The sequence below is a fragment of the Trachinotus anak genome, unplaced genomic scaffold, assembly GCF_046630095.1.
Source record: "Trachinotus anak isolate AG129_WGS33_773 ecotype Australia unplaced genomic scaffold, CSIRO_AGI_Tana_v1 ptg000008l, whole genome shotgun sequence".
NCBI lineage: Eukaryota > Metazoa > Chordata > Actinopteri > Carangiformes > Carangidae > Trachinotus > Trachinotus anak.
Window position 1 is genome coordinate 17049002 of NW_027273859.1, and position 24597 is coordinate 17073598.

Here is a 24597-nt window from a genome sequence, read left to right on the forward strand (position 1 = left end):
TATAGTACCAACTACTTTAACTATTAAAAGCACTGTTGTAGACTGAAACATTGGAAACACAGTGCCCAACCACAAATAACAGTGTTGGGTCAGTCAACAGTGCTAGTCTTTGTAAATTTAGCTATTACTTTGTTGTGTTTTATTTATATACTGTATGCATATTTAGAGAAATATGTGTTTTGGAGTTAGTAATAATCATGCAGTTTAGAGTGAGTGTTAAATATCCAGCTATGCTAATCTAACTAACACATTCAGCTAAGATAGTTATTTAGTCTAATGTCCTTACCATTTAGCTTTTTTTTTTTTTTAGCTTTTTTCATTTTAGTTATATTGTGTTAGTTTTGTGAAATGTAATTTAAAATTTCCTCCAGTTCACACCACATCATTATTAAACAGCATGAGCTGATATGTCAACCATATTTTATATTCCAGTCACAGGATGTAAATATTTAGTGACAACTAGTGTTCATTTCTATGTATATATTAGCTTGTGTTGTGCAACCTGTTTGGATTTAGTGATGTGTAACATTAAATCTCCACAAGTCTGAACAAAGACCATCAAACTAACTCTGACAATCAAACCAATCCCTCCATTTGTCTGGTCTCTGCCTCATTAACTGACTTCCTTTCAAGTTACCAGACTGCTGTTGTAATCCCACATTTTAAAACACCACAGGATGTACAGTATACGGACTGGGAGAAAGAACAAGAGAGGATTTTTTTTCTTCAGCTAATTAGCAGTAACAGTTTAATGTTGAATCACAGTGCGGAGCCACTTGCTTTCATATGGATTAAGAAAAGAATTAGCAGAGCTGTATCATATAAGTGAGCCCTTCTTGCTGATACACAAATCGCCAAACTGTGCTAATGCTCTGATTGGCTCATATCCCCAGGGAGCTCAGTGTAACCGGCTGAGTTATCTCGACCAAAGTGTGTTTGCAGCGTATCATTGGCTGCTCTGATTAACAAGGGCAGGTCCCTGCTCCACTTTGTTGGGCTGTTGATTATAGAGCTGGAGAATAGGTTGAGGATTACTGTTTAATTAAACTCCAGCTAAGTTTTTGATTTAACCTTTATTATGACTATTAATTAAGAATGGATTTAAGAGTGCTTTTAGTGACTGTGAGGACTTTATACTTGATTCAGTAAGGAATAATTATCTATTATGCTTATCTGGCTCAGATGCTTATGAGTATATTCTCTAGTGGAAATATAATAATCTAATGAAAAAGATCTCTCTTTACCTCAGATGTTAAAGGAACAGTATGACATTTTCATTAGTATGCTGATTCTTGTTCTGTTGGAGAGGTTAGAGCACATATACATTTTCTAAAGTGTTTAACCATCATTTTTTCACACTAATGTCACCCTCTCCTTACAGCTGAGCTCGGGGATTATGACCCAGAGGAGCACCCGTCAGACTACATCAGTGACTTCAAGCTGTTTCCTAAACAATCCCTCAAACTGGAGAGGAAGATTATGGAAATACACAAGAATGAGCTCAGGTAAGAGAGAGAGAGAGAGAGCAAGCGAGAGAGAGAGAGAGAGAGAGAGAGAGTGTGTGTGTGTGTGTGTGTGTGTGTGTGTGTGTGTGTGTGTGTGTGGTGGGGTTGTTTGCTGTCTGGAGCAGTGTCTTTGTTATCACTTCACTGTTTCATGTTGGTGACAGAGTGGATGCTCACTCCTGTGATCTGTGCTTTCAAAACAGGCTGCAGAGACAGCTCTCTTCTCTGCAGACAATAAAGCGCTTTCTGTCAATCTGGCTAGAGACAAAATTGGATGATACCCAGAGATTTGTGTTTGATTGCATTGCAGAAGCTATTTCAGTTTAGATTTAGTTGCGAGTGAATAAAAGCTTAAATCAAATGAGCTGAACCCAGACCTGAAAAACTGCAACCTTTTGTGTCCCTCTGCATGTGATCACAGCCCCTGCTTTTGGGTCAGCTGAAAACTGCCTAGACACAATAATTATCTATAAACCCTGGCATGCTGTGGAGCCTCTTTCCAACAAGACCCTAAGGTGAATAGGGTAAAGATTTTAACTTGGTTTTAACTGGTTACGTACATGATCACAATTATTTGGGTGGCAGGTTTTCTGAAATTTAAATGCAAAAAATGATGAATTACATAATGAAATATGCATAAATTTTCCTGAACAGAAATCTGAACACTGAATAATTTGTTGACAGGTTAGAATCATATCACTCCATAAATCTACAGCCATAAAAATTCGGACATATCTGGCTTGGAGAATGAGAAAAAAATTAATTTTGAGAAAACAAACTTTGTATTGTAACATTCAATACATTTTTATTGGAAACCAAACCACTATTTATAGACACAGAATCTGATACAAAGGAAATGATCATGTTTGAATCTGGTAACATTGTGCAGGTGAGAGAGAGCTTTACCACTATACCTGTGATGACATGGTGCAGACAACTTGCAGTATTGCATGTTGAGTTCAAATGCAAATTTTTGGTGAGTTAAGGAGAAATCTAAAGATACAACCAGGCAAAGCGAAAAAAAAAAACCACCCAAATTTGCATTTTGGATGTTTTCTTCCCACTAGTCTGAAAGAAGACATGTTATGGAAGCAAAATAGCCCAAAATCTCAGATTTGACCAGTTCATGAACAAAATGTTTTGGTCTGCTGTGTCTGGCCTTATTATTAACATGTCTGAACCTTGTTCGAAGAAGGAAATTGGCTGTGGAATAAAAATGCAATATGAAGAAAAGGAGATGCACCCAGAGGTTTCTGCACTAATATAATAATGAAAGGGAAAAGATTGAAATATGGCAGAATTGATGGCCCATCCAAAGTCCTAAGTCTTAAGATCACATAATGGACAGTAACATATACACGTACCCCCTCCATTGGGTCATTTGTGGTTATTTGTATCATTGCTGCAGCTCATGAATGATGTTGTGAGGTTTGTGATCATCACACTTACAGCGATTATAGAACATCAAAGACAAATCCTTCATTCCCCAAAGCACCGAGGCAAATGATGCCAAGTGCCCTCTCTCTGCCCCGACGGGTCTGACTGACAGGATTAACAGCATGTAGATTAGTTCTGAGCTGAGGGAGACTTCAGGTGATTTACAAATGCATGTATGAATTTTATCCCCATAGTCAAAAAGTTCTTTAATGTGTTTAGCATTTTCCTCTATGTACATATAGACAAATGTATGTGTCTGCAATTTTAATGTTGATTTATATGTCTAGCATCTTGATGAGTAGCAGTGTATATCACCCAGTGTCTTGACTTTGCAGCACTTAGACTAATGAGCGAGTAAAGCAAAATGGCAACAGATGATCAAAAACTGGACCAAATGTAATGAACCTTTTCTTTTGTCTTTTAATTGAGTTAGGCACTGAACCACCTTTAATCATAGGCACACATATGTGTATTTAGTATTTAGATTCAGTGTGACTTACACTTTCAGGTAATTTCATTTTTGACGATGTGCATTGCTAGTAAATATCCATAAATCCACTTAGAGTCACATTTTAAAGTGTTCTTCAGCATGAAATAATTTGTCGATATTTATCTGGACCTACAATGATACATAGGAAGCAGGAACTGCTAATAGCACATCCTTCTTACTTAATTTAATATAGGCTAAAAAATACATGGGGCTCAAGTTGAAGTACACAGCATAACTCACTGAATGCATGGGACCATTATACTTCCTGTTTTGATTGGGTGACTCTTTTTTCACATTTTGTGTTACTATTATATGAAAACTCTATAACGAAACAATAGATCATCTGTAGACTATAACTGCTATTTCTGACTTATGGAGGACTACAAAACACATCAATTACTCAACATGAAGGCATTAACATACCTGTGGTGTTTTCATAAGCAGGCACGCAGGGACATACACTAACAGTATCAATGTGGAGATTTCTTTTAAATAAACCTTTCCGTTCTTTTCCTGTCCTCTTCTCTCCTTTCCTCTTCTCTGTTTCAGGGGCCAGTGTGCTGCAATGGCAGAGCTCAACATGCTCCAAAGGGCTCACAGCCTGGAAACATATGGAGTTGACCCTCATCCATGCAAGGTAACAGGAGTGAAGACCGTCCACTTTCATCCAGTCTGGATGTGAGGCCTGATGCTATTTATGCTGATCAAATGCTTTTCTTTTCTTTTCTTTTCTTTTCTTTTCTTTTCTTTTCATTTCTTTTCTTTCCTTTAGCATATTCACTTGTCACTTAAGTTAACACTTGCAACACAGAATTTTCAAGAACAATACGCATGTGATCATAAACAGTAAGAAAGAAAGAAAGAAAGAAAGAAAGAAAGAAGAAAGAAAGAAAGAAAGAAAGAAGAAAGAAAGAAAGAAAGAAAGAAAGAAAGAAAGAAAGAAAGAAAGAAAGAAAGAAAGAAAGAAAGAGAGAAAGAAAGAGAGAAAGAAAATTTTACTTGCAGTCATTCGTTCACAGGTGTAAACATTCACCACAGTTGTTTGTGCAGTTTTGTGGACATACAAATTCTGGCTTCAGTGGAGAGTCCGACTGTGCTAATTACAAACGTATTCACCTGTCCTCTTTACCCTTTGCTTGTTTGCTCTTAATGTGATTATTAAACAGCCAAATATACACATGATTAACTTTACCATTCAGCAAACCTGAGAGGTCAGCAGGAGAGATATAGTATGGGTGAGAGGAGATGTGATGAGTGAGGGAAGGTCTAGGTGACACTTGCACCTCTGGCAACATTATCTTGGTAAACAAAAGAAATCTGCACAGAAACCATCACTTTCGGGGATCGATATTCTCATTGATTTGCTTTAGCAAGTCAGTGGCACTGACTCCATCTTCATACTGTTAACACTGGAAATCTTTATAGCTGAGCTCTACAGGTACTATTGTGGTTCACTTCACCTTACTTTCTACTGTCAAGGACTGCTTGTACTTTTTCTTGATTTTCCTCATGTGCTGTACTGTGATAGATGAAACAAACTGAATCTGATTTAAAAAAAAGCAATATTTCTCAGTCTCACCCTCTGTGTTCATCTTCCACCCAGTCAGAGTGAGAAATGGGGAAACTCTCTCGTGGACAGGCATATCAAAGCATGCTAAGCAGATTAACCAGATATTTAAATTCTGTCTGTTGGAGAAGATCCCCTTTATCTGCTCCACTCTTGTCAGCGGGACTGTTTTTAATTTGGTCTTCTGGAGATGGCTGTCATTGGTGGGGCTAGTATCATGCACATGCAGATCTGTGAAGATTTAGAACAGAGAAGGTAAGGAACAAAATGTGGGCAAGACAGTGATTTACAGAGAGATACAGAGAGGCACACCGGCAAAGAAGAGAGATCTACAGATGATAAACAGCAGTGTAGGAGTGTGACACTCTGGAGTTGTTGTTTGTTTCATTGCATCAAACTGAATCTGTTCAGTATGTTCTCCACCTTGTGCTTGATGCCATTTACTGCAAATTGGGGGGTTGGAGTTTGAAACTAATGAGTGATTTTGTGTGGGCGCCATTACCATGGCGATTATTGATGGCCCACTTGCTTCCCTGCTGTTAGTCCACCTGTATCCCATAATGCCATGTGTTTCCAGGACTTTACAGGCTCCACAGCGTTTCTCGGGTTCACAGCGACAGGTTTTGTGGTCTTCCAGGGAAACAAGAGGATCCACCTCCTCAAATGGTACAAATATTTGCCTAAGTCTTAAATATGAACCTGTAAGCCTGGAAATGAAATGTGTAGCCTCTATAATATCTAATCACAACATATCTCTCGCTCTAAATTACAATCTTTGGGTTTAGCTGTCATTACAGAGTTTTGTTCCCTTGTATGCGGAACAAAACAGTTCAGTTCACTGGTACACCACACAGTAAAAACTAAAAATCTACATTTTTATTATCTATTGTGAATATTTAGTATTTAGATACTTTACTTAAATAAAGTAGCAATACCTCCAATACCTCATTCACAGTTTTATTTAAGTAAAAGTACACAAAGCTTTGCCAGATGAAAAATAATTACACTGAACCACCTTTAATCGTAGACTAGAAATTTGTCAAATGTGTTTTTATCATTTAGCCTATTTTTTAATCCCGTTTTTGTAGATGTGCTCTGAGCTATAACATTGTGTTTCTTCGCAGGGTGGATGTCAGCAAGCTGAAGTTTGAAGGGAAAACCTTTTATGTCATTGGGATTCAGAAAGAGGTGAGTGTGGTGTCCTGTTGCATGCTGCCCGTCCTCTAAAGGGTTAAAGATGAAGAACAAAATGTGCTGTGCAGTGTCAGCCATCATGATGATGAATTGTGTAGTCTTGTACAAAAGTCATCCTCATCATGTTGACCTGTTAGATCCCAACCTTTAATCATGACTTTGATGCAGATGCACAGTTACTGTCTGAGTTCATTTGGATTCAGTTTTGTGTTGGTGACAGTTTTTGACCTCAAAGTGTAGTACACGTCCTTTTTTTTTCTTTCTTTCCTTCTTCCTTCCTTTCCTTTCCCCCTTTCTTCATCTGTGTAATGTTTACATCTGAAAAATGTGCTATGAAACTGTACAGATTGTCTATGTAATCTGGTCCACCATCACACACACACTGTATATGTGTGTCACTGTTTCAGATCTCCTTAACAGGCAGGATTCACTGTAACAGGATGGTGGGTGTGTTACAACTAACCTCCTCCCTCACATTATGTGTCAGCTGTGGCCCAAATATGAGACTCCTTCACTGTACCCATAAAAAAATATAAATTATGTGACATCTCTCCTTGAAACTGACAGACAGAAAAAACTGACTTAAAATGTAGCGTCAAATTACGACTAGAGCAGATGTCTCGCATTTGGGACACATGTTTCATCTGTACACGCTATGGTTGTCATCCAGTCTGGAGCTGTGGTAGATTCTGAGCAGCAATTGTGGTGCATTACACCTCATATATGTTTGTATTAAACCTTTATTTTGCAAAAACTACAGCTGATTGTGTCTCAAATCGCTGTGAGGTGCCTTGAAATTACTTGAAAATGATTATTACTCTAGTTAAAACCAGGTTGCTCTTTAATCTACTAGTCAGCTGACCAATCAATCAGTCATTCAGTCGATCAATCTCAGAACTATTCTCTTCATTACAGATGCTTAAACCAGCTCTCTCATCTCTGCTTAACTTGTCAGTCTGCCTGTTTGTCTGTCTGGCAACTCATGAATGGCTGAAGATGCAGTTTTATCTTTGTGTTTCTGTCTCTTCTCTCTGTGTGTTAACATAGTCATCACTGGTGAGTAAATGCAAGTAATAATAGTCGCACAAAACATTGTTGCCCTTAAATCCTCAATTTGATGCCTCTCCATACAGTCCTACCTTCACCTCCCTTTATAACTGGAGGGACATTTTTCATCTTTTTTCACCTGTTTGTCAATTCATCTGTTTCTTATCATTTATACAGAAGTTGTCTGCATTGCCATTTCATTCAGTTTATCTGTTGATTTTCAGTTATTTAGTTTATTATTATTATATTTGAGTCTTTGTCAGTGAAAATATTCAGTTCTATGGTTGAAATGTCTTTATTGTCTCACTCCTGTACAACTATGCCCCACAGCTACATTATCAAAAAAAGCTTCACAGCTCATCATCACTAAACTACAGATTATGTGACAGTATGATGCATAATCTATGAGTGTGTCCATGAGGAAATTGTTGATTTCTTCACTTTGACTACATTCTTATATGTTTTTGTGTGAGTGAGAGTGTGTGTGTGTGTGTATTCTGTATATATTCACATCATTTCTGTAAGAAAGATTTTTCATGGTATTTTAGGACATGGGTCACGTGTTGGTGTGTAGTCTATCACTCTGTGACAGGTCACTGCATGGTTTCACTATTTGCCCTCACCTCTTTTATTTAGCCTGGAACACATCAACGTTATTGCCCCACTTTGAGCTGATGGCAGCTTTTTGTGGCTTTGTCATTAAATACTCACTTTATGTGCCTTTTAAATAGCAGTTTATCTATTTTATAATTTTCTTCATACCCCTGTTTCTTTAGTTACCTATTGGTGTTTCAACTTAGAAATACATTTTAATGGTTAATTGAGACCAAGGGATAGCTGGACAATTAGTGCAATTAATGATTGGAGTATTGCAAACACAACATGTAAGATAATTCTGTAAATGCTTATGTTACTCATAAATACATATACCATTATAAAATTAGTTAGGAGCAGTTAAATCTGCATCATAAAATCTAATGTCGTGCTTTAAAAGCACATTTGCACACAGCCAAAGTGGGACCAAAGACAATTTTTAATAATATTTGAACATGCAGTTTCTGGTACTTTCACATGCCTATGACCATACACACATGGCCACTACAGCACATGTGTGTAAATCACAACTATATACTGTACCTTATATAACTGATGTGCGACACTGGGGGGCTGAGCAAAATAGCTGACTAAGAGGCTTTAGGAAAGGGAACAAGCCGGATCAGTGTACAGCAATTCAAGGTCCCAATCCTTTTCTTTTCTTTCCATAAAATTTATAGGTGTGGCAAAACATGGTTGTTACCATTTACAGTAAGTCACTCCTCACCTCCTCCCCCTTGTTGTTGAGCAGCATTGATCTGGGATCTCATATTACCAGACACAGGACTGAAAACTAGACATTTACAGGAATATATCCCTCCTCCTCCCAGTCCTCAAAGACCCATTTCCTGCTAGCAGACCTTTTTACTGCTGAACATTATAGCCAACTCAATATATCTGTCTTACATCTTGCTAAGCTTATGGCTTTGGGTCTGTGGGTCAGCATTTTGCACAGCTCTCTCATCATGTTCAGCGCTTCTCTTGTCCTTATTCACACGTCTTTTGGTAATCTCACTTCTCATCCTCACCGTCTTTCTTTCTCTTTCTCTTTCTGTGTCTTTGTCCTTTTCTGTGCAGAAGAAACTGGTGTTGACATTTCACACCTCAACCCCTGCAGCGTGTAAGCACTTATGGAAGTGTGGCGTGGAGAACCAGGCCTTTTACAAGTGGGTCTGACATGCATTTACACACTCTCACGCACACAAACATACCCAGGAAACATATTGAGCTGGTCTTTAATAGTTTATTCTACCCAAAAATGTCCCTTCCATCAAAAAGTGAGTAAGATGAATAAACATTCAAGCACATATTAGCATTAAGATTTATCAACATTTTAAATATTTAAGATGGTGAGATATTTAATGGGTATCTGGCAACAGTTCTTGAATCCATTTTTATTTTAAATTTGCTTTCCTTCATGTTCCACTTTTATTTTCAGCACATTATTTCTTTTTAACCTTTTTTACTGTCTCACTGTGGGACTGCAATAATTTGCTACTGTCCTTCACTGGGGAGCAGCTGATTGCTCCAAGGCCATCGCTCTGATCTGCAGAGACTATTGACATTGCTGGCATGTCACGAATGGAAATAAGCTTGGGGTGAAAGCGAAAGTGTAAGAAAGGAGATTTAACTCTACTATTTTCTGTCGTCATACAAGGTTGCAAGCAAACAAAATGAGTGACTTCTTTGCCCCGGACAGGGTTCAGTGGGAATATCAGAAAAGCAATTTCTGGTAGATTTTTCAACCAACACTGAGGGTAGTAAACATACAAAAAATTATTCTTGACATTGTAAATAACAGTTTAGGAAAAAAAAGCCTCATCACAATATCCATTTGCTAGCTGTTTTGGAGCTCATCAGCATTTTCTAATTTTTGTGGAATTGTGGGATTTTTTTTTTTGGCTTGTAAACAACAGATGAAACATAGTTGTGTTAGCACAAAGGGAGGGAAATAATACATTTAAGAAATATCCACCTGGGAGAGACCTGCGGACAAACTGCAAAGATTGCATTGTGAAGACTGTGCTGAGTGGGATGAAAAGGACTGCTTCTGCGACCAGCTCGTCAGATGTAATATCCTGTTGACATGAATTCCAGGGCTGATTTGTGATCTCCTCATGGTGTCCTTCCTCCTCCAGACTGTCAATCACTCCAAAGATCTACCTCACCTTCTGTATATATCGTGTTCTTTCCAAGACCTCTATTCCTTTTTACTGTTCACTCACACCTTTTTTATTAACATATTTTAGTTTTGAAATATTTCCACATGATTTTCTTCTGCTGTATTGTGTTTTATCTGATGCAGCAGACCAGTTGGTGTATTGATCATCTTGTTAAAATATATAAACGTGTAAAAAATCTTACAAAAGGAAGACATATTGATGAAGTAATGAAAGCTCCCTGATAACAGCCCTAGCCTGTATAACCCTGGATATTGACTTCTTAATGACAGCAGCTTGTGTGTCTCTGAGAGGCGGACAGAGAGGGAGGGCATGTCATCTCGGGTGTCAGACAAGCATCAGAACCCCTTAATCAAATCAGAGTGAATTGAGTTTGTAAATGGCAGCCAAGCAGAGCTTTGAGGACATACAGCCTCTCTCTCTCTCTGTCTCTCTTGCTCTCTTGCTTTCTCTCTCTCTCTCTGATTCTCTCACACACACTAAAAAGCAAAGGTGGTACTCTGGCACCATCTTTATTGCTCTGGAGCCTGGTTTCACATGATAAATTTTGATGTAGGTCCAACCTACAGCATAAACTTTTAAACTTATACACCTTGAAACACCATGCTCTTCTGCTTTTTAGGAAGCTAAGTCTGTACACAGCAAGTCACTGCCAGCCAGTCACTGTTGGTGCTGTTAACTAAAGCTGAGATAGAGAACAAATCCACAAAAGTGTTTTTATAAGAGTGAAGTGTTCAGTGTTTGTGCTTTAGATGCTTTCTGATGATAATAATAAGTTCTTTGTGTGCGTCTCTTTGTGTGTCTGTTTCCCCCTCTCTGACAGGTGCGCAAAGTCGAGTCAGATAAAGACAGTTTCTAGCAGTAACATCTTCTTCAAAGGCAGCAGGTTCAGATACAGGTGAGACACTATTCAAGTTAGTTTACATAAGAGTGGATATATATATATATATATATATATATATATATATATGACAGAAGTTAATAAGACAGTAAAAGATGTGTGCTAAAGGAAAGTGCGGAGGGTCTATATGTGTGAGGAAAGAGGGACAAGAAAATTATGATGGAACAATGGACAGTAGGAGGGGACAAAAAGAAACAGAAAAAGATTTAACCACTCTATAGATCTTAGCTCATGCAAATTCACCCACAGTCCCTCAGCAGTTCAGTATTCAGCTCAACCCTTGGACTTACATGTTACTGTTGATAACATAAATTAATTTCAGGTATTTTGCTAACAATGAATTACCTGATTCATAGTGGCTTTGTCATAACCTTACAAATTTGTCATACCTGTTCTATGTGTTTACCTTGAGCCCATCAACAACGGCACTATCCAGCATTGGCTGTTATATCCAGCATTGGTTTCTGTGATTCACTAACTCTTATATCACAGGAAAGCCTCTATATAAATCTGTTCTGGAAACCATGTTAGCCTCGATTCTCATCACAGACAAACCTCTTTACCAGGCTTACACTTCAGTCTGCTCCATTTCATCAGCTACCTAAAGCAGTTTGGCTTAAGGGTCAATGATAAGTAATGGCATATGGCAGAGTTTGTTCTGAAATATGGGAATTGGTCATTTGACCACATGCAAAATGGGAAACAGATTTGTGGTGTTGGATCAGCTTATTCCATCATATTCCAGCATTGGCATACATTTACCAGCATGCAGTGTTGATGCGACTGTCCCTTGAGCTATCAAGTGCGTGACTACTACCCCAGATATTTCATTTCACTCTCTAATTTATGACCCAACCATCAGTCTCACCAACAATAGACTAATGGGTAGGATGGTGGCAGCTGGCTTGCACCAAAGTGGTCAGAGTCCAGAAACTCCACTTGCCCAACAATCAGACTAATGGAGCTGCTGGCCGTGCCAGCAGGAACCTGCCTGCTCTGCAGAAACACAAACAGTTCCAATTATGAACAACAACAAAAGCAAAATCAATGAAAAATCACAATTTATTATTTGTTGCCCAGTTTGTTGCCAAGCATGTCTGTTTCTCTCAGACATGCTCCAACTTGCAGCATCTATAATTACTGACAGGGACACAGTGAAAAACATCACATAGATTGGGAATTGGCAGTTTCAATTTCAAAATACTTTTTACAATTTTATAAGTCAATTTTAAGGCACATGTGTGTCTGTCCCAAAGACACTATCAACCCATCTGCAGCCTGTGGATCTCAAGTAGGTGTGTACTCAAAACGAGAGGTGATTGATTCTTTTGTAGACTTGGTTGTAATGACTTGTTACTGTTACTTATTGGCTGCTTAATGTTCTTTCCTGTTGTCTCAATGTATTTTTTTTTTATCTTATTAGGTTCTTTGCAATTGAATTTTGAAAAATGCATCATATAAAAAAATAGAAATTACAGTATTTCCTGAGCAGTTGCACCTTTTTGTCTTTCTTGCAATTAATCCTTTTTTTCCCCCTTTCAGCGGAAGAGTAGCCAAGGAAGTGATTGAGGCCAGTTCTAAGATTCAGAGAGAGCCACCAGTAGTGCGCAGGTAAGGACAAGTGGCAAATCTTTCACGCAGTCAGAAAACATCTAACCAAAATTAAGTTACTGTCTGCTTGGTTATTTACAGTAATACCTTCTACCAAGAGATATTACCTGGATTAATCAAATTATCATGCCTCAACAAGCTCCACATTTATAAGGAAAACGTGGAAAATAGGCAACAAAGCAGTCAGTGTTGTTGATGTTTTGTGTTTTCAGAGCCCAGTTTGGTCAGAGTCGGAGTTTTAACTCACTGAGCCATAAAAACCTCATTATGAACATGGAACCTCTGGTACCTGCACTGCCCTCCACCAACGAGTATGAAGAGACAGTCACAGACAACGGTAGGATCTTACTTGCTCTACAAACACACAGATACACACCCCTGCCCTCCAGACCTCTGGAAAGTCACATGGGGTCTCCCTGGTGAAGGAGGAAGCACATGGACATGCACAACGCTCAGACAGAGCGTTAATTGAGCAGCTGATGCTCCCGTCCCTCCATCAGTCTTGTCTCCCTGGAGACACCAATCACAGTATGCTAAAAATACCCCTCCCATGATCCTCCCCAAGGATACCACCATGCCTGTGTGTGTCTGTGTGTCCATGTGTCTGACTTTGTGTTTGTTTTATGAGGGGAGATACACGGTGTGACATCACGGAAACAGAGGCACAGACCCAGCTTGTGTTATCATTAAGGAAAACTCAATTAGAAGTTATTTCTGTGGCTCCAGGGGGTCTGTCTCTGTTCACGCCCGTAATGCTTCTTTTCCTTTATGCAAGCCATATTTTTCATATTAATCATATAAAATCAGATCAATAATACTTTATTTTATATTTTCTGTTATTTTTTAACTATTTCTATATAAATTTCTAATAAGATTGTAGAAAGTTACCAGGAAAGAACTGTGTAATTTGGTATAAAGTATAGGGAATATTAGCTGTTTTGTGAAGAAAAAAAAAGCTTTTAAGATTAATTTATTATTCATTAATTATTGGGAACTTTCTCCTCCATTTATGTTGAATTTGTTTGTTTGCCTGTGGGCAAAATTGCACATGCATGTTCAGCTGACCTATTGCGTAAAAAAGACTGTGAGACTCTATTCTGAGAAAGGACAAGTAAATTCACTCGCCATTTTTAAGGTGGAATAACTTCACCCAATTAAGTAAACTTAAAAAGTAGATTTAAATTAAACATAACTTAAGATTAATTTTTACATGTACTTATCTTTTTCAAGGCATCTAGATTTTTTAACTAAGATCAGCTTGTCAGATTTTACAGGTTACTGCAGCAACTGATCAGAATGAATGAAATGGAAATGGAGCAAACCCTGTATGTTTTCCATATAATTAGTGCCATATCACATAGTTCTGTCCTCAGAAATTTCTTAGGACTTTATTTAGAAATGTTGGACCTGCAAAATAAAGCAGATGCAGGACTACATAGCCACAGCGGTTAACAGGATAATGAGGGTGGTTGTTGAAGGATATTTCAGTTAAGTTATCCATCAGCTGGCCTGTTGACACTTGGCTCACAGCTACACTTGGATCAGTTGTTTCCCCAGGGTGTGTTTAATGAGGTGACGTGGCTGAGAAGGCAACACTGCCCAGGAAAAACCCAGTGAAGCAGCACAGAAGTGCTGGTAATGTAAGGCTTTTTTTTGCATGTTATCCTTATTCTCTGTTGCTTTTTCCCTCCGTTTTTGTTCCTGACCGTCTCCGCTGTGACCTATTATCTGATTGAAGCATAAATCTTGTTGAGGACAAGAAAGCAGGGAAGAGCAGGGGAAAGGTTACACAAGACAGTATGGTAGAGTATTGGTGGAGAGGGGAGGGAAAAGAGATGGAGAGAATATGAGAGTGGAGAAAACAGGCTGTACAGCTGAGAGAATGAACATAGGTTGGGAAATATGTACACCAAAAGTCCTATTTGAATGTATGGATGTACCGCAGGGGGTGGAGTATGTATGGCAAAGCATAACAGGAGGAAATTAGAATTAATTTATTTTAGCCTAAATAACAGAAGAGATGTGAACCCAAGTAAAGAAACTGCATATAAGAGAGGTGAAAGACAAGGCTGATATATGAGAAGATTGACAAGGGATCAGGTATGGTTTCAGAAATAAAGGGGATGCCAAAAAAAATTACTAAATTACTGTTGAGTCAATGCACTACATACCTACCTAAGTAAAATCACATTTTATTTAAACACTGTAAGACAGATAATGTTGTTTGCATCTTTACTAAAAGGAGCTCTCATAAACTAGCCCAGAATATATGACAAAAATGGAAGTCCCACATGAATAAAGGTTTAAGAAATGTAATTTTTTGGTAAACTTTTTAAACTATCCCAAATTTGTTGGGATAAAATTTTGTTGAACCTTAAGTCCCAAGCTACTCAGGTGTAGACCATTTCCTAATGCCACTTGCTACTCTGTGTATTGGCTCCTGAGTCAGAAAGCCAAAGCAACCACACAAGCAGGAGGCCGAGAGATAGAGCACTGTCCTTTACTGCCTCTTTGACTGATGCTCAATTACCTTGCTAGGACAATACTACATTTAAATCAATGTTTATCCAATCCCTGAGTAGTGTTCAATAACATCTTTGTGATTGGTCCTGGTGAAAATATTTTTCTTGTGCCCCCCAACATAAATGCAAGCTCATGCTTATGCGCACAACTACTGCATACAAAGGCTGTGTCACCATGGGGATGCTCACCATGTTACTCCACTCCTGTTAACTAGCCTTTGATCCGCACATCAGACAGCAGCCTTAGTGTCAAATTTATTAACTCTACGCAAACAGCTTGTCCTGGACTGAAACCACCACAGCAACTATCAAACATCTGAAATAGCTTTTGCCAGCCAACAACAAATCAACTAAAAGGTAGCTTGCACAGTGTGTCAGTAGGCACAGTAAGGGTGATGGGCCCCAGACAGCTACGGGACCCCGGTGCAGTGCACCTGCTGTACCGTCGATAGTTACGCCATTGGTAGTGTTTGAAGATTTGCTCTCAGGCTGAGCCACCATAAATCACAGGGTTAGAGTAGCCTAGAGTAGTGTGTGGTACTATCGATGAGTGAATAACCCTTTTTATCAACTCACCCCAGTTTCTATCATTTGGACCGTGGATACTGGACATTTTTTTTGTTGTTAGCTAACTGTGTAACTTAAACTGCACAGTAGAGGGAGGACAAGAAGTTTTTGAGTGCTCTATATATGTTTCCACACCCTTAATGGAAATTATTTCTTTGGAGAGTGAGACCACCACCTCATAAAGAGCCTGTTCCTAATGTACTGTTTTATCTTTTCTTTTCTTCCATTCACTCATCCCCTCCACAAACCACAGGGCATTTCCCTTTGTCTTTCACCAACATGGAGCCCTTCTTCTCATATTGCCTGACACCTATCTCCCTCCTTCACTCCATCTTTTACCCCCCTTCCTCATTCCTCAGCTTCCTCCACTCTCACACGTCGACCCCGGCTGAAAGCTATTTAGGCCTTCACACATATACAGTACAATCACGCCGTTGTGCCATCACTCTCCTCAAACTGTTGATGGGCTTCTTCTCTTACGCCTCCTCTAGCAGAATTTACGGTCATCCTCTAGCTTTTCCTGCCTTCTGTGTCTTGCTCTCTGTCTTTTTCTCATCTGCCCTCATCCCATTTAAAGGAAAATCAATTCTGTCTTGGCTCAGGGTCAAAGAGCTGCGGCACTAACCATATCGGCTGTCTCTGTTTGTTGGTTTGGGAGGGGCAGGAGGTAGTCATCAAATCAAGGGCCTGACAGGATACATGCTGAGTAATGACACAAGATTCAGACTGAGAATGCCTTGTTTCCTACGGCATCTCCTGTCACTCTGCGTTGTATGCTCCTTGGTATAACAGAAAATATCTCAGTTTGTAAAAATAGCTGAACTAGGCCTATACATCTGTGGAGGAATAATGATCAGCCACTGATGGAAAAGTTGTAGATCTTGCTTTTCTCATTGACTTTTGTGTCTTTGTCTGCAGTTCCCAGTCAGATAATGATGGGCTGATTACATTCTGCTTTGAACATCCAAAGGACACTGACAAAACATTAGTCAGTGGATTAGGGTTATATAAAACAGAGAACAACCCATTGTTTTGAAAAGATACTGATATACAGTACATTACAGTGCAGTATTGCTTTTCAGACAGCACAGCTTTAGAAGACTTCAGGTGAAGAGAGGTTAAAGCTGAGGTATGCCTCAAATTAACTACTTCTATTACTTAATGTGTTGTCCGACCGTCGACATATCTAAAGACCTCCTGATTGGTCATGGAGTCACTTTACAGAGTAGTGGGACACAATGAATTCTACAAATTGGGATAACAGCGCTCATCTTTTGTCAGTCTCCGACAAATTCATGGACTCGGTTGTCCACCCCAAATAGAAGAATACAAAAAGAGACTTTGAAAAAGAAGTGAAAATCCTGCTTACTTTCACCTCGGCAAACCAGTCACTGCATGAAGTGGTTGTGCTTTTTGGTAATTTCTGTAATCTTCTGCAACCAACAATCTGAGAAGCACACCCACTTCATACAGCCACTGGCCAGATGAGAAAGGACAGGATTTAAACTTCTCTCTCAAGTTGTCCGTTTTGATTTGTTTCTAATTTGCGTCTATGACTGCAACCAAGTGCAACACCTTGAATGTATTCAAGAAAGATTGGCTAAAAATATATTTTGTTATCCCCATTTGAATGACTTGTCTTTTCAAGCAGTTACCCCACCTTTAAATGTGGCCTTTTGTAACAGCCTGAAACATTTTTGCCTACACATATGGTCGAACAACACACGATACAAACTAGTTTGTGTATACGCACACCTTTAAGCAGTCAAATGCTGACTGTTTGAAGAAGGTGCTACAAGGACTTTGGGATAAAGTGTTCTCAGGAGATGGTCTAGGATCACCGTCTATATTCAGAGCACTAATCTCAGCCATTAGAGGGGAAATAGGAAGCTGACCCAAGGTCAGTGCTGACCTTGTTCTGTTTGTGCAGCCTGTCCCCTTCTTATCTACCAAAATCCACACACACACATACACACACACACACACACACACACACACATACACATACACACAGAGGTCATGTTTTGCCTTAGGTTATCACCCATGGATGTTTCATGGGGATATTTGTATCTTACATGTGCGGCATCATCCACACTCCTACCATGACCTAACACAACATGTGGGCCCCTGTCAAGTGATACTATAAGTCTTATTTTTTCCTCCACCAAACTACTGTAAGTTCAGTTCATATTAATACTGGATTTTATCCCTTCTCAGTTCACACTTGCCTGTCTGTAATCACAAATTAGCTTGGAGAGCTTTCAGTGAGTGAACTTTGTTTCTGTCTGTCAGACTGTCAGCTGGGGACTTACTGTAGAGTGAAACAGAAATAAGTGCCTGATAGGAAGAAATACAAAGATAAAGAAAGATTGGTAGAGAGGAAAAGAAAGTTATCTGCATCCCTTCCTGGGTCAGGCATGCCCCTCTGTAATCATAGTTAGATTAGCTGCCCCTCTGCAGCAACGACCACCTGGTTATATATAGAAACTGCAGCTTTGGGCCTTATCCTCCTCTAATGCCCCAGCACTCTTTGTTAAATCGCTGACATTCATAGTCGGGCCCACCATGTCTGTTCATCAGAGAGAGAGAGAATGTGTCTGGTGTACATCTCTCACCATCTCTACAAGTGTGTATGTATAGGCATGTGTGTGTTTGTGCATGTGTGTGTGTGTTCATACCCATCCCAGCCTCAAGAGCTCAGCTGGCAGCCCAGTCAGTCAGTGTGGCGGTCTTGCTGCAGACAGCTGGTCCAAGATCTGTCCGAATGATGGAGCTTCTTGAGCACAGACACAGCAGTGATGTTGGAGGTGGCCTCATGCAGAGCAGTCTGGAGCTGGGAGTAAGTGACCGGCCCAACTTAGGCGACAGCCATAGCTGTGGGATCCAGGGCAGGGCAGGGGGACTCAGGCTGGACGTAACCTCCAAGAGACTGGAGGGTGAGGAGATGGACAAGGGAGAGGCCGGGCCTCTTGAAGTATTCCACCCAGAGGAGGCTACAGAGGAACGGGCATCTTCAATAGTAGTGGCCGAGGCCTTGAGGTGCCAAGTGAAGATAACAACACGGCGTAGCCTACATCTACGTATAGCCAATCACACGGCACGGGACGTTTATGTACGACTGGTTGGGCAAGGGGGACGTATCAGTGGAACTGGTACTGGCCATCAGAGGAATACACTGGAACAGAGTAAGATGAAGTGGAAAAGGCAGAAATACATCAACATATATATGAAGTAATGTATGGTTTACTATACTTAAGTCGCATTTAATGAAGTTTATTTTAGCTGTCAGTCCCTTAAAGTGCATACATCACAGGAAGACACGTGTCTTCTGTGTGTTTTGTGTGTCGTGTGTTGATGAGTGTGATGCAAGATGTAAACGTGCATTAAATGTGTGAGTTAAATTAGCCCCGTCGCTGGGTTGCCAGGTCTGTTGTGGCAACCGCATGGTGCAAACTGTAAGTGTAATCTGTCAAACATCCTGAGACTCTCAAGTGATCTCTCTAGTGTGTGTGTGTGTCTGCGTGTTTGTGTGTGCACCCATCTGAATGAGTAGTAGACCACAAATATATCATGTGTGTTGAAGTACACATTATAGTCCATGCTCTATGCTCCTTACATAACCATAATGTCTACAGTATAACACAGTGCATCACAATGCTATGTTTTCTGTCTAGCTGTGTAAAATACAGAGAGGTGCTAAACAGATTTGTAGTGAAAGAGAAGGCTGAGGGACTATAGTTAAATATTTCAATGATAGATTTGTAAGTAGAAAGCATCTCATAAGAGAGCTGTTGCAGCTCTGAATAAGCGGCTTAAATGTTGATTACCTTCATGCTTTTATTTCCATTTCAAGCCAATTCAACATTATTTGTTTGGCGCCAAGTAACAACAGACATTATTTCAAGGCACTATACAGGGTAAGGTCAAGACCTTACAATATTAGAAAGAGACACCCAACAGTTCCCACAGTGAGCAAACACTTGGAGACAGTGGAGAAGAAAAACTCCCTTTCACCGGGAGGGAACCTCCAACAGAACCAGACTCATTGTGGGCGACCATCTGCCTCGACTGGCTAGATTGAGAGGAATTTGGGGATGAGATAGCTGTTCTCCATTGTATTGAAACATGGCAGTGAACTAAATACAAGTGGAATGCTTTCTGTAAATTTGGTTACACAATTAATGGATTGACACCTGCTGTAATGGATTTTTTCCCATATGCTGTATGTCCATTGTAGTCCATTACTGTAAACTGCAACTTTAAAAAAAAAAAAAAGGTCAGACAAAAGAGGTTTTTGGATAAATTTTCCAGCCTGTGCTTCGAGGAATGTGAAAATTAATATGAGTTTATTCATTTAGACTAAAATATTCTTCCTGCTGCAACCAGGTTTCAGTAAGACAGAGTAGATCAATGTGATGATCAGTTATCAGATCATTGGTAACAGGGCGTTTCAGGAAAGTTATCTAATATTTATCTGTCCTGTTTTTTGGATTTGTTGCATTGATTTTTATTTGGTTTATATATATGTAACTCCTCTCTGTTTACTTTTGATTTAGGTGACACAGTTTCTCTAGGGTTTATGGCAGGTGACTGTCCTCAGAGAAGCACAGAGAAGCATGTAATACTGCAACCCTGCCTGCTGGTCTCAACTCTGGCCTGTTATTGTTTTGGCTTTCTAATAAACATGACTAGATTTCTAAATATGAGAGCTGCTCCATATAGCATGGGATGTATGCTGCCTCTAGTAATCAGACTACTAATCAGGTTTAGCCTAGAAAGTCCACCAATTACCTACAAAGCCCACATTGTTTGCTGGACACCACCTCAACAGCCAGTGGTGGAAAGATGACATGCAGCTGTACATGTCATCACTGGTCAGATTAAGCCGGGGCCCAGAGAAAAATCTGGACTCTGACATTATCAATTTGTTTACATTTTATAAGACTATTTATGAGATTAGAAAGTTTCCAACCAACATTAACGTTTTGATCAATTTCACAAAGGCAAGTTTAAGATGATTTGAAAAAACAGTTTGATAAAAGCTTTTATAAAACTATTAATCATGATTTATATTTTTATTATTATTCAATATCAGTGATAATAAGATTTGCAGAAGGTTGGTAACAACTGCACACCCAGTGCTCTGTTTACAACTTGTTTTTAGGAATATATATATATTAAAATAGGGGCAGGTTGGGACTTACTGGCCTCATTTTGTAGTCCCTTCATTGGTGCACCTCCTCCCTGCTGAGGTGTCCTTGAGTCTGACACTGAATCTTCATCAGGTTTACGAGTGATGCTTTACAGCTGATCCAGTTCTTTCGATTAAGACTGTACAGGGAGGGTGAATCTAAGAGGTTGTTCCATTGTAGTAAGACGTCTGCGTAAGAGGAGCAGGTCTGCAGTTTAAATGACATATCACTGAAGTTCAACATTTTAGCATTCTTCCGTTGTTGATACAAAATAAGTCCTCTCAACATGGAATACAGTATGTCATTTTATTGTTATAGCACTTTTGATGAAAAGTGGTCAAAGGAAAACAAGATGAGACCAAATGCTGATGTGAAATATGTTTAAAAGGCGTTTAAAACTTATTGAGCATCAGTAGTCTTGTGTGTTGTTTCAGTTGCATGAGCAAGAAGAGCTGAGTAACCAGACCCCACTAAAACACAACACTTCTTGCACACTTGCACAGTTGTAAATATACTTTGAAGGTGTCTGGGTGTCAATGATGAGGTTGAATGACAAAGATAAATAGGTCTGTCAACACTTTCATAACAGGGGAAAACCCAGTTCTGTGTGTGCATAAGTGTGTGTTCGTATGTGTGTATGGTGACCATGCTGGAATCCAGCACTTTGTAGTGTGAATAGCATCTAAGGAGAGGTTTGTATCTCAGCTAAAAGGACAGAGAGGAGACAGTATTTTAAATGGGAAAACAGCAGAGTTACTGTGTTATATGTGCTGTGTGTTCAGTTTATATTATGATTATATTCCCACTACATTCAGCCAGTGGCCTCTTTTGTCAAGAAAATAATTGTTTGGAAGTTTAGGGTTTTTGTTTTAGCTGATTCTATCAATTGGCAAAAGGCCAAAATAAGATCAAAGATTTTTGAGCAACCTCATATGTTGGCATTTCACTTGCAAATTAAAGTCAGTTAAGGATGCACATGAATTATTATAATCTTAATTGTGAATCAGTTGCAAAGCACCAGTATTATCACCATCACAGATTGTATGTTCTTGTTCTTCCTTGTAATACAGCTATTTTAACTCATCAAGCATGGGTCCATCATTTTGAGGAGGACATTAGAAGTTATGATTAGTGTGAAGTACAATAAATTATTATTGTTATTATTATTATTATTATTATTATTATTACAGTTCAGTTTCCCCTGTTTGCTGTGCAGCTGTGACCTGTGAGAAGATGCATTATGATAAATTCAGAGAATTACTGTCTGCTGCAATATTTCACCAAGGTTGTTGAATTTTTGTGTGTGTTTTCATCATTCTACTTCCAGCTTCCTCACCTGTGTTGTTTTACTCCTCTCATGTTTCCTCTGCTCCTGCTTCCCAATTTCATCAGTATAAGTTTATGCTCTTGTCTCTCCCTGGGTTCACTCGCTCGTTGGCTTTTTGCTGACTCTGTTTCCATGGTAGCTGTCACCTTTTGCTCCTCAGGTTTTCTCTCTCCCTTGCTCCTTGTCCTTCTTTAATTTCTCTCAACTTGTGTTTGAATCAGTTGTCCTGGCAACTGATTAGTCACTTTGGCCTTGAGTTTCTGTGACTTGTGGCAAACAAACAACTACATTTCCAGTATATTCTTTGATATTTCAACCTTTCTCAGACCTGTAAGCAGCTGCACACCTCAAAAAGGTTAAATGTGAGAGTTGTTGTATGTTTTTTTTGTATTTACTGTATGACTGCCACTGTTATTTTGTTAGAATGAGTTCAGCTCAATACAGTAGTATTAATAGTAATTTATTATTATGCAATGGAACATACTGTATTAATATTGAATATTAACAATTTCTATGCCTAGCGCAATGTGTGTGTGTGTGTGTGTGTGTGTGTGTTTGTCTGGATTACAGAGGTGTCGACAAGCTGAGTCACACGTCACTGGACATTTACCCCCCCAGCTCCTACTTAATCCGTAGCAGGAAGACAGCTGAGCTTATTTTTAACATTCACACAAACACTCACAAACGTACATATTCAGATTCATTGCGTGCACCGAGGCATCAGTGATGTCTGAGAAACTCTTCATTAAGTCAACACCTCAAAACGAAGCGCATCCACACACACATAAACACACACTCGCAGGCTGTGTTCGCCGCTCTGCTGTCAAACTATGTCACATCAGCAGGAATGAGTGTTACACTGCAGCATTATTTTTGAAATCAGCTCATCTCAGCCTGAACAGTATTACTCACTCACATAGTTATTGTCCCCTGCCAGCATCCGTAGGCCAATGACTTAAAGCTGCTGCAAGCACTCGGAGCCAAGACTTTACTAGTATTAACTGACAAAACATCAAATTGTTCATTTTTCATTTTAGAAGTCAGTGTTATGGGTGATATAGCTGTGGGTGCTCTAATCTTAAGAAGTAGAGGAGCGCCATCATGTGGCTAGTTTGTTCAACTACCATGTAAAACAGCAGAGAGTGGCTCTTTGTCCCACTTCAATCCTGTTTCCTAGAAATTATGTTTCTATGCAACTAAACTGCAACAGCAAATACACTTTGTAGGAAACATATTTACAACCAGACCAAACATGATTGTGACCAGATTACATTTACTATAAACACATAACGATATGTTGTGCAGTTGCTTACAAAATATAAAATATTTTGTGTATGTAACATGTTTACATTGTGAACATGGACACTGGTGTCCCACACTGGAACACACAACAAACATTAAAAAAAAGATGCGACATATGACAGCTAAAAAAAAAAAAATACAGTTATTATTTCTTCAGTAAATACTTGATGTTTGTGAAATTTTACAAAGTTGCAGTTGAACTAAGGACATTTAGCTCAAGCATGTGATGCTGTATTTTGCCTTTTAATTACTCAGGAAACACAGTGTAACATTAAACATATTTCTTCTGTCTGTCTTTCTTGTCTTATTCCCTCACCAGGTGTTGTTGCTGTGAAGGACTCAGTTCCTTTGTCTCCTCTCAAACCTTCAGCTGCACCCACAGACACAGAGCAACAAAGTGCTGAGGGAGGAAACTCTGCTTTGAGCAATGACCTGCAGCTTCCCCATGTTTCCATGGAAACCTCAAATCTCCGAGCACAGACGCCCAAAGCTGAAGTTGAAGTGGAGGAAGACGATGACGCGAGTGGCGCACTCACCATTTCTGAGCTTGTCTACAGGTCCATAGAATTTTATAACAAATTTTTCAAAGCAGCTACAGTCTAATCAACATTTTTTTATAGTCTTTTCAGCTCATTGTTTTTGATTTACTTCCTTTCTGTTTAGGTTCACTCTAATTGCTCAAATCGCATCGTGTTCAGCCACAGCAGGCACCTGTTTTCAGACTAGATTAAAAAACCACAGCTCAGAACCGAGCAAAAGACAGACAACAACAAAAGTTAGCAACAAGCTGGTGAAAATAGTGGAGCATTCAGCTTAAGATCCAGATAATTCCATTCAGGAGTTAAAAACAGAGCTACAAGCAGTATTAAAGTAGACTTTCATTCAATATAACACAAGAGCGGCTTAAGAATCCTCATATTTATCCCCAGTAAATAACAAATTAATAGTTACTAGTAGTAGGTAACAGTGTAATAGGCAATAAAAGTACAGACACTTCTCCTGTGCTACTATCTAAACACAACACATGCTAATCCATTGTTTTCCTATGGTACAGTGTACCTGTATGTTATGTAATTTCTGGACACTTGTTCAAAAACATTTTTGGTGCAAACGTCAAAATTGTTCTTCATTGCACTTGGTTCCCAGATGGGTTGTGTGACA

General features: G+C 39.2%; 2 protein-coding genes across 3 annotated transcripts in view; one reads left to right on the forward strand and one right to left on the reverse strand.

Moving 5' to 3' along the window:
- LOC139624209 (RNA-binding protein MEX3B-like) overlaps window positions 1–24597 on the reverse strand; it is a 222134-nt gene that overhangs the window by 59912 nt on the left and 137625 nt on the right. The window lies entirely within an intron of this gene.
- frmd3 (FERM domain containing 3) overlaps window positions 1–24597 on the forward strand; it is a 57420-nt gene that overhangs the window by 27114 nt on the left and 5709 nt on the right. For both annotated transcript variants that reach the window (XM_071483138.1, XM_071483139.1), the window contains exons 6-14: window positions 1382–1505; window positions 3982–4069; window positions 5577–5665; window positions 6124–6187; window positions 8912–9000; window positions 10838–10912; window positions 12458–12526; window positions 12739–12863; window positions 23756–23993. In XM_071483138.1, the coding sequence (XP_071339239.1) occupies window positions 1382–1505; window positions 3982–4069; window positions 5577–5665; window positions 6124–6187; window positions 8912–9000; window positions 10838–10912; window positions 12458–12526; window positions 12739–12863; window positions 23756–23993 (961 nt within the window). The remainder of the gene's footprint in view (window positions 1–1381; window positions 1506–3981; window positions 4070–5576; window positions 5666–6123; window positions 6188–8911; window positions 9001–10837; window positions 10913–12457; window positions 12527–12738; window positions 12864–23755; window positions 23994–24597) is intronic.